Source organism: Aspergillus melleus, assembly GCF_016097325.1.
Source record: "Aspergillus melleus strain CBS 546.65 chromosome Unknown contig8, whole genome shotgun sequence".
NCBI classification, from domain to species: Eukaryota; Fungi; Ascomycota; class Eurotiomycetes; order Eurotiales; family Aspergillaceae; genus Aspergillus; species Aspergillus melleus.
In genome coordinates this window covers 712,845-727,516 of record NW_025763377.1, presented here as the reverse complement: position 1 = coordinate 727,516, position 14,672 = coordinate 712,845, and the positions used below count along the sequence as shown (strand labels likewise).

General features: G+C 48.0%; 4 protein-coding genes across 5 annotated transcripts; 3 read left to right on the top strand and 1 right to left on the bottom strand.

Moving 5' to 3' along the window:
• Positions 1-20: 20 nt before the first annotated feature.
• SER33 (D-3-phosphoglycerate dehydrogenase) lies at positions 21-1,778 on the top strand (the record flags this gene model as incomplete). Its single annotated transcript, XM_046094103.1, has 7 exons — positions 21-322; positions 386-693; positions 754-1,343; positions 1,408-1,450; positions 1,501-1,559; positions 1,614-1,695; positions 1,750-1,778. 7 exons carry the CDS (start codon positions 21-23, stop codon positions 1,776-1,778), a joined length of 1,413 nt encoding a protein of 470 aa, XP_045950082.1.
• BUR1 (serine/threonine protein kinase, CMGC, CDC2/CDK subfamily) lies at positions 1,750-4,782 on the bottom strand. 2 transcript variants are annotated; one of them, XM_046094102.1, is made up of 8 exons: positions 4,512-4,782; positions 4,122-4,447; positions 3,844-4,072; positions 3,632-3,786; positions 3,549-3,576; positions 3,283-3,496; positions 3,039-3,233; positions 1,750-2,964 (listed from the first exon to the last, which is right to left on the bottom strand). In XM_046094102.1, exons 3-8 carry the CDS (start codon positions 3,953-3,955, stop codon positions 2,148-2,150), a joined length of 1,521 nt encoding a protein of 506 aa, XP_045950080.1. In that variant the 5' UTR covers positions 3,956-4,072; positions 4,122-4,447; positions 4,512-4,782; the 3' UTR covers positions 1,750-2,147. The 2 variants fall into 2 exon arrangements, with proteins under 2 accessions (XP_045950080.1, XP_045950081.1); XM_046094101.1 differs by lacking the exons at positions 4,122-4,447; positions 4,512-4,782 and having other exon boundaries at positions 3,632-3,879.
• On the top strand, positions 4,614-5,239 carry LDX57_012360 (uncharacterized protein; the record flags this gene model as incomplete). The annotated part of the gene is made up of 3 exons (XM_046094100.1): positions 4,614-4,833; positions 4,897-4,988; positions 5,057-5,239. 3 exons carry the CDS (start codon positions 4,614-4,616, stop codon positions 5,120-5,122), a joined length of 378 nt encoding a protein of 125 aa, XP_045950079.1. The 3' UTR covers positions 5,123-5,239.
• Positions 5,240-11,965: 6,726 nt separating this feature from the next.
• nap1 (histone chaperone NAP1) lies at positions 11,966-14,663 on the top strand. The gene is made up of 5 exons (XM_046094099.1): positions 11,966-12,175; positions 12,266-12,345; positions 12,413-13,132; positions 13,190-13,533; positions 13,591-14,663. The coding sequence occupies exons 1-5, from the start codon at positions 12,129-12,131 to the stop codon at positions 13,639-13,641; spliced, it is 1,242 nt and encodes a 413-aa protein (XP_045950078.1). The 5' UTR covers positions 11,966-12,128; the 3' UTR covers positions 13,642-14,663.
• Positions 14,664-14,672: the final 9 nt, after the last annotated feature.

The window sequence follows — 14,672 nt, the reverse complement described above, 5'->3', positions numbered from 1 at the left end:
CTTTGGTTCGTTTAACCGTTATGGCATCGTTTCCCAGAGACATCAATGCAAGCCCGAACGCTTCACAAAGCCTGAACCTTTCTGGCTCCCCATCCGCGTCGTTCCAATCGCACTCGCCAAGTCATGGAGGCTCCGCGTTCACGAATCGAACAATTCCCTTGCCCAACGCAAAGCACTTGAAGCCGTTTGCAACCGAGGACATCAAGGTTCTTCTTTTGGAAAATGTGAACCAAACTGGCCGAGAGATTCTTACAAAGCAAGGCTATCAAGTGGAGTTCCTGAAGTCTTCCCTCCCCGAAGACCAGCTTATAGAGAAAATTCGGTTCGTTTGGCGCCCCAACCTTCAATTGATCTTGATAGAGCTAATACACTGCCTCGCTCAAAGGGACGTGCATGTCATTGGTATCCGCTCGAAAACGAAACTAACGGCTCGCGTTCTGAAAGAAGCTCGGAACCTCATAGTGGTGGGCTGTTTCTGTATTGGAACCAATCAAGTCGATCTCCAATATGCGGCGGACCACGGCATTGCGGTTTTCAACTCTCCGTTCAGTAACTCACGGAGTGTTGCAGAGCTGGTCATTGCCGAGATCATTGTTCTTGCTCGTCAGCTTGGCGATCGCTCCAATGAGATGCACAATGGCACCTGGAACAAAGTCAGCAGTAAATGCTGGGAGATTCGTGGAAAAACCCTGGGCACGTTCGCAGCTTTTTGTTAAATTTCCGGCGCCGTATCTTTGCTAACAGATGTCACAGGTATCATTGGGTATGGGCACATTGGTGCTCAGCTATCGGTCCTCGCAGAAGCTATGGGCATGTCTGTTCTTTTCTACGACGTGGTAAACTTGATGGCCCTAGGAACTGCCTGCCAAGTGCCTACCTTGGAGAGCTTGCTTTCGCAATCGGACTTTGTCACATGCCATGTCCCCGAGCTCGCAGAGACGAAAAACATGATCGGTCAAGCTCAATTTGAACAAATGAAAACAGGCAGCTACTTGATAAACGCTAGCCGTGGGAGTGTTGTCGATATCCCGGCATTAATCCAAGCAATGCGTTCTGGTCGTGTCGCTGGCGCTGCACTTGATGTTTATCCGAACGAACCTGCCGGTAACGGTGACTACTTCAACAATGATCTCAACACTTGGGGGGCTGACCTCCGCGGTCTCAAGAACGTGATTCTTACCCCTCATATTGGCGGTAGTACCGAGGAAGCGCAGCGTGCCATTGGTGTTGAGGTGGCGGATGCTTTGGTGAGATACGTTAACGAAGGCACCACTTTGGGCGCTGTCAATCTTCCCGAAGTCACTCTTCGTTCTTTGACTATGGACGAACCGAACCATGCTCGGGTAATTTCCCACTTCCCGGCAGCCTTATATCCTTTGTAGAAAAACTGCTAATCTCGCAAACCAGGTCGTTTATATTCACCAGAACATCCCCGGTGTTCTACGAAAAGGTGAGTCAATTTGATTGACAGTGGAATTTTAGCTAACTATTGGGCCGCAGTAAACGAGGTCCTTGGTGATCATAACGTTGACAAACAAATGACGGATAGTCGCGGTGATGTATGTCATTTCCCACATTGTAGTTCAGCTACGTTCAGGGCTAATAACACCCAGGTCGCCTACCTAATGGCTGACATCAGCAATGTCGATAACACAACCATCAAAGATCTATACGAAAGGCTAGAGAGCCTCTCCTGTATGATACATGACTCGCACGCCTCTGTTTGATGTACATGCTGACCGTTTCTAGCGCGCATTATGACTCGGATCTTGTATTAAATGGTGTATCTTTGTCCGGGGAAAACATTAAACTGTAAAGAAAGGAACACCAGAAAAATATGGAGTGACCCTGACCCGCCGATATTGGTGCGCTGGTGGGATTTTCTCAACGACACCGGTCTACCGTCCAGCACGATGGGGCGATTATCATGGAATCGTGGATATGGAAGCTCGGATGGTGCTAATTGATTGGTAGGAAATGTAGGCAGCTATCTTGGGGCAATGTTCAACACTTTGATTGTCCTTGATATGTTTCTAAAAGCAATTCAGTAAGGCGCTAGGCTAAAGTCCTAGCGTCCAATCAGTTTACGTGCTCAACACAACCTTAAATCCTTTATATGGGAAACTTTGATATTATTTATACCCGCTTCACCTTCGGTATGGTGGTCTATCCGATGTATGGAATCCTTCCCTAAAAGCTGGACTTCGGCTTCGCCTTCTTGGGGGATTGTTTTCCCTCGGATAATCTCGTCGGTTCATTTGACGTGACGTTTCATGCCTGTTATTGCGTCGATCCCAATCTCGATCCAGGTTGCTGTTTGAGATAGTACCCTCGCCCTCACGATTACGACTGTCGAAGCCACCTGGGTAGTTGGGGACATAGGAGTCTAGATTCCCGTCTGAGCGGCCCACGAATCGTCCCGGATGAATAGTGCTATCACGTGCTGGTCTACTTGAATGAACTGCAGCCCATGGTTGGTGAGCAGACGTAGGGGGCTTAGGCGGGAGACCACTGTCTCTTTGCCAGGGCGGAACCACCCGAGTTGAGTCCTCGGTACCCTGCCTTGCTCGTGCTGCATGCGGTTCAGTATTTCGATGGTCCAGAGACCACCTTGAATGCCCCCCCTGGTTTCCGTAACTTGGTTTGCCCACGCGTGCAGCGCCAGGGATGCGACTGTTTTTGGTTTCCATTGCAGGCCTGGCTCCGGAGTTTGTTGCCCAGCCTCCGTTTGGCCCAATGCCCACAGATCCGCCCGCGGGGGCTGGTGGCATAGCCGCTCGTTGTCCACGAAACCTTCTTCTATCCAGTTCATGTGAATCTTCAAAATGGGGTATCTCGCCGGGGCGAGCTGGAAGAGGCGGAGTGAAAAAGTATGGATGTTCCAGTGCATCGATAGCGGTTATCCTTTTCCGCCAGTCCAATTTGAGAAGTTCACCAAGCAGTGAAATAGCAGCGGGGCTCTGGCTGTAAAATTGTTAGTCACTCTCCCTGGACATGCTCGCGAAAGTTGGGAGATAGGTTGGGGAATACGGCCATACTCTTTGAAGACTTCGTGCAAATTCCCAGGTTTGTGACCAAAAGCTCTGACACCCTCACAACCGGGCAAAGAACTCCAGCCAGGCATGTTCTCCTCTGTGGGCGCTCCCACAAGACTGAATATAAGTTGGGCTTGATTCAAGTCGCTACTGCCGGCAAGAATCGGCTTCCCCTTAAACATTTCCCCAAAAACACACCTACCACCGTCAATAACAGAATGAACGACAGGCAGACGAGAACACTCACCCGACGCCCCACATGTCTATAGCCGTGGTGTACCGTCTCAGTTGTAGCAGCAATTCCGGTGGGCGATACCACCGAGTCACGACTAAAGAGGTGTAATCCCTCTTGGCCTCCCCTCCACCTTTCCCAGGCTGAGGTGGGTCCTCATCGTACGGTCGGGCCAGTCCGAAGTCTGCAATTTGTAGTATGCCTTTGTTGTTGATGAGCAGATTCGCAGCTGCGGAGGTGTTAACACTCAGCGCCACACTCTGGGGGGAAACAAACATCACCTTTCATGTCACGATGCAAGATACGATTCTATGAAAAGGTTAGAAGCAAGGCCTCAAGATAGGGATTAGAGACAAAGCGATACCCCATGCAAATATTTAAGGCCTTCAAGCAATTGTAGCATGTAGCACTTTATTTGCGGCTGAGTAAAACTGACTGCCGGGTTCTCAAGTAGCCCGGAAAGATCATGCTCCATATAGGGCGTTACCATATACATGCTCGGCTTCTTTCGCCCCTCACCTAAGTAGAGGTAAGATTCCAATGGACGACGAGAGAGAGAACCGGGGGGGGGTTCACCTTTACTTCGCTCCACAGCCATCTCCCTCAGCTGGAGAATATTAATATGGGCGAGCATTTTAAGAAGCTTGATTTCACGCAGAGCAGTGATCGGGAACTTTTGTATAGACATTAGCAGCAGAAGACGCGAGCTTGGCTACTACCTACTCCATCCTTTTCATTGTGCATGAGAATCTTTTTGAGGGCAACAGTTGAGCCATCCCTTTTTGATCGTGCTTTATACACCTCTCTGCCGTAAGTCAGCAAAAGCAACTTCTGATATATGCGTTTATACATACCCAAAAGTACCCTCCCCAAGTTTTCCTAGGAACTCGAAATCACGAATGCTGGTGCATCCTCGGAATCTGGAATTTCCGTTGCCATCTCTTTCCAGGGATGGTGCCACCATGTTCTATAAGAAGCCTGGGGTTGATGATCACCAAAATGAGAAAGAAGGTGAGGTAAAAGGATGTTCCAATGAGGGCAGCCCTGGAACAGGACAATAATTCGCGGTTCGCCGTTGATCGAATATCGAATATCGCGCCAGCTGCGGTTCTTCAATCTTGAGCGTTCAAGTTGATAATGGGGTTGCGTGTTCGTCGCTATTTCATCTAAGACTAGGGACCTGTTCGAACCATATCTTGGGTTAGCTGTGTAAATTCCTATGATCCATGGGGAGAAAGGGTTACCGGGTTTGTATGTAGCTAATGATGTCAGAGGACGTCTCGTTCTAGACGATGTCAATCGCTCGGTCGGAGAGAACGGAGAGATCAGGTTGCGTAAGAGTCATAATGTTTCATACTAAAGATCAGATTTGCAGTGTTCCGTCTCTCGGCCTTATTCGGCCCATTGTTGCGAGTCCTAAAGGTGGTTCAATTTTGGCCGGTGAATCAACCGGCGGCAAAGACCAGGCGGATCACATGACTGTCGTGCCTTATGGCTGGGCGGTTGTTTCCGTTGATGTTCGGGAGGAGTCTTGCTATCATCCCCCGTCCTTGAAACCCAAGAGAAGTACTGCGTCGCCCCCTTGTCTTTTCCTCTGTCATTGGTGTCATTCTGACTTGTTAACAACAGACATGGCCTCGAACCACCCAATCCATATCCATCCTGCGCGGCCCCTCTACCGGTTCACCGCAACGGCCCTGGGTGCCAGCATGTGGTTTTTCGTACGAATCCCGCACTTTTACCGTTCAATTTGGACTATGCTGACTGTGAAACCTCCTCTGCGCTGTAGCTGATGTACCGAGCTAAGAAGGACGGACCTGCTTTGTTGGGTTGGAAGCATCCTTGGGATCATTGAACGTGCTGGGGTATAATTTGCAGTCATCATATCAGGGTCTCTTGAGAGCATCGTGTACTCATAAACTAACTACACTTTCCCGCTAATCTTGGGATTGAATGAGATTTTTGTTTCGTCAACACTCACAAAGATGCTAGTGATGCAATACTTGGGCCTCGGTCGGGCTAGCGACGCCGGTCATCAGATCTTACTACTATCGTCTGTCCTTTTTCTTTCGTGGGTGCTATTGTTGGAAGCTATGCATATCTTAAAGCCGTTCCATAATTCATTTGTCTACACTGAGAATGATGGTTGATTGGATGGGTAGTACATGATGCGACGACAAGATCCATGATCCAGTTGCAAGGCCGGGTCTATTGATAACCCATGTCTAGAAAACGACCCCATGAAAACGTTCCTAGGCTCATTTTCGTATTTCTTCCAGCAATATTTTGTACTGGCGGCGCTGCTTCTGGTGGTGTGGTCGCAGGAATGTGTACATTCGCCTGAGAGCTCGAGCAAGCCCGGGAAAGAGCAGGCATTCCGCGATCCAGGAAAAGGAAAACGTCCCAACAGCAAGCACCAATAACCAGAGCGCAAATTGATTAGACATAAACGTCAGCTGCATTGTTCGTGTTACCCACTCGGATGGCTTGAACAGCATGTAGCATGATACAATCAAGTCCACAGCTATGACGCACACGAAGGGCCCTATGACTTGTTAGGTGCCAGAAACGAAGTAAAAAGAAAGGGTGATATCGAAGTATAGACTCACTATTGGATTTCATTGGCATCCGAAAAGGTGGTCCGACGCTGAGAACAACACTTGCCAGCGTGTACTGAAACGTGGAAATCAAAAACAGTGCAGTGTTTTCAGAATTCTCGATGTTACTGTTCTCCAGGTCTATCAGGGGAGGTTTGAACCTAATTCCAACGTCAGCAAGCCAAGTAGCAGCTCGTTGTATACACCCCTAACGTACCATGGCTGTGACTGGACCGTTTTATAGGCTATAAGCTGCGTTAAGACACAAATCAATATTTGCCCCAAAAGAGGCGTTAAAACCTTCCGCGACACCAGATCAGCAGTTGGCCTTTTCCGAGAAAGCACAGGGTAAGGGCCGGTCCAGCCCACTGTCGAAGCCAGTTAGTCAAAGCGTTGTGACGGAAGTTAAGAGGCCGAAAAGGCCGGGTAGTTTTGCTTACTGAATATTGCTATCGGAAGGATGAGAGCCAGGTCAATGAATAGGAACTAGCGGGCTGTTAAAGGAGGACACGGTTTGGGGGAGAGTAGATGACGCCATTTACCTGGAAGTCACCAAGGTTTGAACCCGAGGTGTATAGAAAGCTGACAGACGCGAATTGAATCGCTGAGTATAAACTCATGTACTTGAAACAACAAAAGCTGGTGACCAGAGCTGCTCGACCCTCCCTAAACCATTATTTAGCAAGAAAACAGGAACCTCATGAGTTGGTAAGGGTGTACCTGATGACTGTTGGAACACACGAAACATCAAACTGCCGGCTTGTGAATGGAGCAGCAACGGAAGCTTCTGCATCAGATAAGGATATTCCAACATCAGCGGCCTTTAATGCACCACAGTCGTTCGCTCCGTCACCGCAGAATCCGCAACAATAGTCAAGAGACTGAAGTTTTTCGACAAGCTCATGTTTCTCATCTGGAGACATTCTAGCAAAGACGCCCCCGAGTACAAGCATCTAGGAAAGCAAATGTAAGTTAGGCACTGCTAATGCGAGAAAGGTGCTTTAAGAAGTATTGTCCCAATCTCGGTTGAGGATTTGTAGCACTCACCCGTTTGAGGATGATCTCGTCACCATAATCCACGATCCATCGGAAAACATCTCCACTGACAGCAAGGGAGTATCCATGAAGATAATGGACGTTTGTAGGTACGGACAAGTCAATACCTGTGGAGTTCGGCTGTGGAAGGTTAGCTGAGTCTTGCACAAGACGCCGGTTAACCAAGAAGGAAGGCATACCATTAGAGTGCTTGGGTCAAGTTTCAAGCAAGGATCATCGACGCTCTCCCAATGCAGAGATATCTTGGGATCATCCGGATAACCTGATACATAGTTAGTTGAAAATCCTCTGTGTAGCGAACGTTACAAACACAAACCCTCCACAAAATGTGGGATGAAACATGGCTTGTCGGCGCTGATTAAACCACATTCACGAGCGACGCTGACTGCAGTAAGGATGTTATCACCCGTACACATAATGTTCCGTATCCCTGCTTGGCTCAGCTCCCTGATTGTTTCAGAAGTCTTCGGTTTTAATTTGTTTTCAAATATGATTAGTCCGATGAACTCTAGATTGCTTTCAGCCTCCGCACGAGTCAATTTCTGGACTTTCATCCAGCTGAGCCTTGGTTCATATTTAGCCGCGCAGGCTATGACGCGGTAACCCTGGTGAGTATACTGATTTAGGAGATCCTCGAAGTCATGGGGTACTAGAAAATGGTTGGTTAGCCAGGCTTCGAGTGCGCAAATGACCGTATACCCACAAGTTTCCGGGCGGCATATGGCCTTTACACTCTCCGGCGCGCCCTTGACAAAGACGCTAGCACCCCCGTCTCCAAATTGCCTTACAACCACACTCGAACGACGAAGCTCCGAAACGAACTCAAAATTACGGAGAACGCCAAGTTCGATTGATGTCTGCGATGGACGTGAGTATCAACATGTGGCGCCTTATTGAGAATAGCTGGGGAACAACACATACGCTTGAACGCGTCCCTCTATGATCACGGAACTGAGCCGCAGAGTTTGGTGGCTTCGCGATAGCCTGAATTACAGCCTCAAAATTAGAACTTGGCTGCTCAGAAACTTGACCACCGCCTTCTTGATAGGACCACCCCGTAAACTCAAACATCTTTACGTCTAGAGGGTCCCCAAGAAGCTCATCATCAATGGTTTTTAGTGAGTGGCACGTAGCCATAATGTAAGAGATTTTGGTGCGATTGTCGAGATTGCCGCCTTCGATACTCGATGGCAAGAATGACATGTCAGACAAAAGATCGGTCAACCTTTTGCCCTGTTAGCATCCATGTCATGTTTGGCACATAGGTCTACCAACCTCATCTCATGATTCACAGTTCGTACTCCAAGAACATCTAGGCCATCCTCTGTCAGGGTCCCCGTTTTGTCAAAACACACAACATCCAATTTGCCCCCAACGTTGACTCTATTTACCTGAGTCAGTTCGCACTATTGCGTTAAATTAATTCAGCTCACCTTTGAGGGCTAATGCAGAAGATCTTGTGGTTTTTCAACCGGGATAGTGCAAAATTAATGCCGATCGTCAAGGTAGCTGGTAAAGCTGGTGGAACAACAATTGTAATCAAATCAAGCGCTCTGACGATTATCAGATGCCAGGAAAGCTAGGTGGATTATGGCGTTAGCATGTGCATTCCGATTAACCGGGAAAGAACTTACACCTAGCCGAACGAAGTTAACAAACGAGGCCACGAATCCCAAGAGGGCGACAACGCCCATCACAGAGATGTAGCGGAAAGAATCACGATAGAATTTGAACCCGGAGGGTTTGGGGAAAAGCATTGAACGAACAAGAGCGCCTTTTGTAGTAAGGAACCCTGTTCTCACAACAATGGCCAAAGCGATCGCTTCATCGTCATCAACATTCTGAGGGCGTCTTGTTCGAATCACCCTCGTCCCACTGAAAAGGAAGTGCTTTGCAATATTCGGATGAACAGACGATGCATTTAAATCAAGATAACTGAGCGCGTCATCGGTCAATGGGGTCTTCGATATCGGAACCGATTCACCTAGTTGCGCTTTTTAGACCCATCACTATAACGTATGCAAGCTTTTTTAAACTCACCTGTAAGCATGCTTTCATTGACAATGCAATCTCCAGATAGTAGAATACAATCGCAGGGGACTTGGTTCAGAGAAGGGTCCGAAAACTCAAATACATCTCCTGGCACTAGTTCACGAGATGGCACGGATCTCCCTGGTGGTGCAGTGTGTCAGCAAATCGTGTCCGCAAAACCATAAGAAGCTAAGGAATTTGGCTACATACAGAAACTGTTCCTAAGCACGCGAATATCACATTCAAAGAGGGAAATGCTCCTTAGTCGACTCATTGTCTGAGAAATTAGTACATCTGTTCCTATGCCGGGCATAGCTATGACATACCGATTTCGTTTCGATAACAGTGGCTCCTATGCTGAAAAATGATATTGTGAATATGCAGGCAGCATAATAATAGTACTGGTCTAGTGACCATAACACAAGGCTTGCGACTTGAAAGATATAGAATGGATGAAAGGCCTAGAGAGGTAAGACTTTATTCCAAGAAGGAAGAAGGAAAAGAAGACCGACTTCATCCAGAAGGAGCTCGAATGCCGACTTTTGATGAATGTCAATGAGGTTCTTGCCAAAGACCTGCTCTCGACTATCACGGTCGTCGGCATCGAGTCCCATTCGCATCATTTTCGCGTTCGTCCACAAAGGATCTTTCCAGCCACTAATTAAACAGAACCTGTCCTCGATTTGATGGTAGAAAAAACGCAGATACCTATAATCAATGCAACGCAAGGACGAAACTGTAGGGTCATTCTCCTCGTCATACGGCTGACAGCTGGGTTCTGCAAAGATAGTGGAAAGCGGGCGTCCGTATGCTTGGCAGTGTACTTCGTACACATTGAATTGATTCCATTGATCCTGGATAGACATTAGTCGGAGCCAAAGAAAGATCCTTTAGGCATGCAGACGGGAAAGAATTTAAGAAAAGGCATACCTCTATTGCCACCCATTGGCAGGACCGAAGAGGCATGGGTCTTCCTATCACTCGAGCACGCCATCTAGGAAACCATCTAAACAATAAGTAAGCTGCTCCAAGTGTAAATACACACAGTGTATAGTACAGCGCTAGGCCGGTCAGCGCTGTTGAAAACCCAGCAATAACAATTGTCAGGTCCTCTGATTCGATGTAAACTTTCTGGCTATGCCTGTTGTCTGGTTTTCGGCCACAACTATAGGAGTTGACTGATGAGGGCCGCTGCGGCAGAAGAGGGTCTTCGATAGAGGGCCGCGAAGTAGATGGTCTTTTCGAGGCAAACGACGACCGCACAGACATGCTTGCTGGGTAAGCGCCATCTCGAAATTCTTCATCGTTGTCACTTCCAATGTCCAAGGCATCCTCGTTTGGCCATTCGGTGAAAGAATCGTTTTCATGGAAATAGGTAAAGCTAGCAGTAGAGTTGTTCCGGTTGCGACGGTAAGAGAAGGATGCGATACTGGATGGGATACTCTCAGAGATGGGACCATCGAAAACCTGTTGAAAATCCAGTCATGCGTTGATCATAGACGAATGGACGTTTAGTTCTTATGAAGAAACGCACCTCATTACGAGCCATCTCTACATCTGACACAATGCTATAGCTGTATGATTGTCAGGCAGCAGCCCCGAGCATCAATTGGGTGGGTTGGAATCACCTGCTTCTCATAGAGTCGCGTCGACCGCCAGGTCCGGCAACGGGCGACTGGAGTGGCCGGTTTGGATGTGTAGAATGATCCATAGCGCAAATGTCGGCCGTGAGCCGACAGGAATACTGTGGATGCTCACCAGTGGCTATGAGATAAGAGGATCACACAACCAGAAACATGCTGGGTGAGACTGTACACGGTAGGTGCAGAGATTGCTCTAGAGTTCTGACCTGTATAATATGAGCACCGGCTCAACTTTGCCCATAGATATCATTCATATGCAGGTCTCCAGGAAGGTGTTCGAATGATGCGGGTCAGTAGCGAAGCTCGATGATGGAAGTTCCAATGTTATCTACACGTGACTGATAAGCTGCTGCTGCTGGGTATCTCAAAGATCCAGAGGACCTGGGCATCAGCCATGCAGTATAACATTGAGATTTCGACTTGGAGATCAATTCGTCTCAGAGGGGTACCTTATGAACTGCTGTTTGAACTAAATATACCTATATACGTCAACCGGCTGCGACTCGACGCAGCCGTTTTACTCCGTAGGTATATATCCATGGATGTATACATGCATACATACCTACTCCCCGTACTTAATGTATTGGTTGTACTGAGACTTTGGAAAAGGGTCAATACACCGCAAGAAACTACCTTACCTAAATTCAGCGTCCACGGGTATTTCCCGATAGGTATATTGTACTTGCGTACCTATAATACTCGATTACCCTCACCCCAGGGCTCTAGGTCCTTTCCCATGTTACCTAGTAAGGTATAGGTACCTACGGATACCTACCTACCTAGGTAAGTAGTTGCAGAGTTTAGATTACAGGATGTGTAGGTATCCATAGACCCCCAAGGTACCTGGTGCCTCCCCTAGGTATGTACTTTTCCTGTTATCAACAAGTAGAGTACCTAGGTATTAGGACTACCTAATACCTAGGTACACAACTAATCAAGGTAGTTACCTATTTGTATAGTCAAGATGTGCACCTGCCGACAGTACACACTCATACCTAGGTTTGCCATGGTACTGTACAGTACACAGATATCATGGGTACCTGGTAGGTAAGGTAAGGTAAGGTAAGGTAAATGTAGGTAGGTACTAGGTAGTCCGAAGTGCCTATACATACACAAAGTATGTATCTATTGGTAGTGAGAGTTCCGTATCGTACCCCAATTAAATTTCCACGATATGATGGAGAATTGGCAATCGACATCTCGATGCTTAGTGTGTACTGTTTCAGAGCATGCAGAGCCTCTCCAGAACCCGATTGCAGGGGCCATCTAATGGCAAGGAGGGAGAGACGGAGTTGTCGCAGTAATTGTTGGGAGCAGCCTGAAGGTTCTCAACAGCCAGCATCCTCGTCCCGCCAAGCCCCTCGGCCCAAGGGCGCTAAGGATCCCACCAAGCCAGTATTCCAGACCTCCCAAAACTACCAAGCGTATCAAATTCTTCCTCAACCCTTGATCTTTCGCCTCCGCGACAACCCCTCAGCCAACCTCTTTCTACACTATCTCCGACCCCTCTTCTGACCAAACAAGGACCCTCAAAATGTCTGAACCCATTAGAAATAAAAAAGCAGATTTCCCGGTTGCTCCGTAAGTTTCTGTTCCATCCTCGACCTAAGTTCCATGTTCAGTCTGCTACCGCGTAGCATCATATCGCTGACGCCCGTTTCTGAATGCCAGGACGCCGCAAAACACTCCGGCTAACAATGCCCCTATCTCGTCTCACGCCCAACAACCCGGAGTCGCCAGCATAAAAGAAGGTATACCAACAGCCCTTCTTCCCCTTCCCCCCCCGTTCGCGCTGCCTATACCTAACTTCATGACCAGAATCCCTTGATCATGCCGCTGCCGCTTCTCTGTTTGCCAGGAACCCTGGGCTTGTTTCTATGATCCAAGGGAAACTGGGATCGCTTGTTGGCCGCTCATCGGGCTACATTGAATCTTTACCAGCACCTGTGCGCCGCCGCGTCGCCGGTCTGAAGGGCATTCAGAAAGACCACGCCAAACTTGAAGCCCAGTTCCAGGAGGAAGTATTAGAGCTTGAAAAGAAGTACTTCGCGAAGTTCACTCCTCTGTACCAGAGACGTGCTACAATAATCAATGGCGCTGCGGAGCCCACCGACCCTGAAGTTGAAGCGGGTAAAGGAGATGACGAGGAGGAGGATGCGGATGTCAAGGGTGAAGATGAGTCGAAGAAGGAGGATGACAAAGAATCCCAAGCAACTGGAATCCCAGAATTCTGGCTCTCTGCCATGAAAAACCAAATTTCTCTCGCGGAAATGATCACTGAACGGGATGAAGAAGCCCTGAAGCATCTCACCGACATCAGAATGGAATATCTCGATCGCCCAGGTTTCCGTCTCATTTTCGAGTTTTCGGAGAATGCTTTCTTCAGCAACAAAACCATCTCCAAGACCTACTATTACAAGGAAGAGAATGGATACGGTGGTGATTTTATCTACGACCATGCCGAGGGCACTAAGATTGATTGGAAGCCCGACCAAGATCTCACCGTACGTGTGGAAAGCAAGAAGCAGAGAAATAAGAGTGAGTTTAAACCCGTTTCCCCCACGCTTCGGGTCGGTTTTTCTTACTCGCTCCCAGACACCAAGCAGACTCGCGTCGTGAAGATTACCGTCCCCACCGAGTCCTTCTTCAACTTCTTTTCTCCTCCGCAGCCCCCCACAGATGATGATGATACCGTCACCACCGACATTGAGGAGCGTCTTGAACTCGACTACCAGCTTGGCGAAGATATCAAAGAGAAACTCATCCCCCGTGCCATTGATTGGTTTACAGGCGAGGCACTCCAGTTCGAGGAACTGGGTGACGATATGGATCCGGATGAGTTCGAAGATGAGGACGATGAAGATGAGGAGGACGAAGAGGACGAAGATGAGGATGATAGAAAATCGGACCGGGATATGGATGATGACTCCGACGAAGAGGTATGTTCATATATTTCCCCGTCAACCTCCATCTATGCAAGTACTAATGGGGACCAGGACGGTACTTCCAAGCCCAAGAAAGAGGCGGCCGAATGCAAACAAAGCTGAACGTCTCGAAGCTTTATCTTACAGGCAAATGGAGCAGATAATTAGTCTACGATACTTTCCTCGGGCCTAGCTCAAGATGGATGGTGTTTTCCGTTCCTCTTTCGTCGGTTCCCATTCCCTGTCCACCATTGCTTTTTCCTTTCTTTTTCCTCTTCTCTCCCCACATATATTTGGTCCCATTTTACGCCCGTTCGCCTTCATGAAAATTTGCTTTACCAGATTGCTTCAACCTACATCAGTGCCGTGCAAACTTTTACTCATCACTAATCTAAGTTCATCCATATCCGTATTCCAGAGTGTAAAACCTGTGCACGTTGTCGCGCCTTTCACTTTGGGGGATATGTAATGGATATCTATGCTCATTATGGGCGTCCCAGAGTAAACTGCTTTTGCGCTTTCGGAGGTCCCATTTTCTTCGCTGCCCTTTCCGTTTCTTTTACTTCTGTTCTTTCTCTCTTGTTTCATGTTCTTTTTCCAACCATGCGGTTCCATCTTTTGCTTGTCTCAGTCTCTGTTTGTTCATTGCACCATACTAAAATACTGGCGGCGCGAGGAGTACGCTTTCTTTTCTAAATACTCTGAATTTTTATCAGACAAGTTCCCTTTGGCTCAGAAAGATCCGAGGAGAGACAGTACATGGTATTAAAACAAAACAAAAAAAAAGCATACGAATAAGAATTGGTAATTTTGTACAGAGTAAGCGACCATGAACACTGCTTTGGGGCGAGGAGTTGGGGAGGACTCATCTCACCGCTCCTTCAGGCGAACCTGTCTTCCCCTAAAATTCTTTTTGAACCAAGATAATAAAGTCGTCAACCATCTTATTGCATCGAAGCGGAACTCTTATGACCAGATCAGGTGTTTTTGATAAGGCCGATGCCCGTACTGGTAAAACAAGCGTATGGGAAAACTCCCCAACATGCAGATGCGTCGACATGATTAGTAGCGCCCGACAAGTGACCAAGGCCAACATGTCTTGATTCTTGGCGGTGGCAGCTGTGGAGATTGTTCCGACAAGTGGCGCGGCTCCC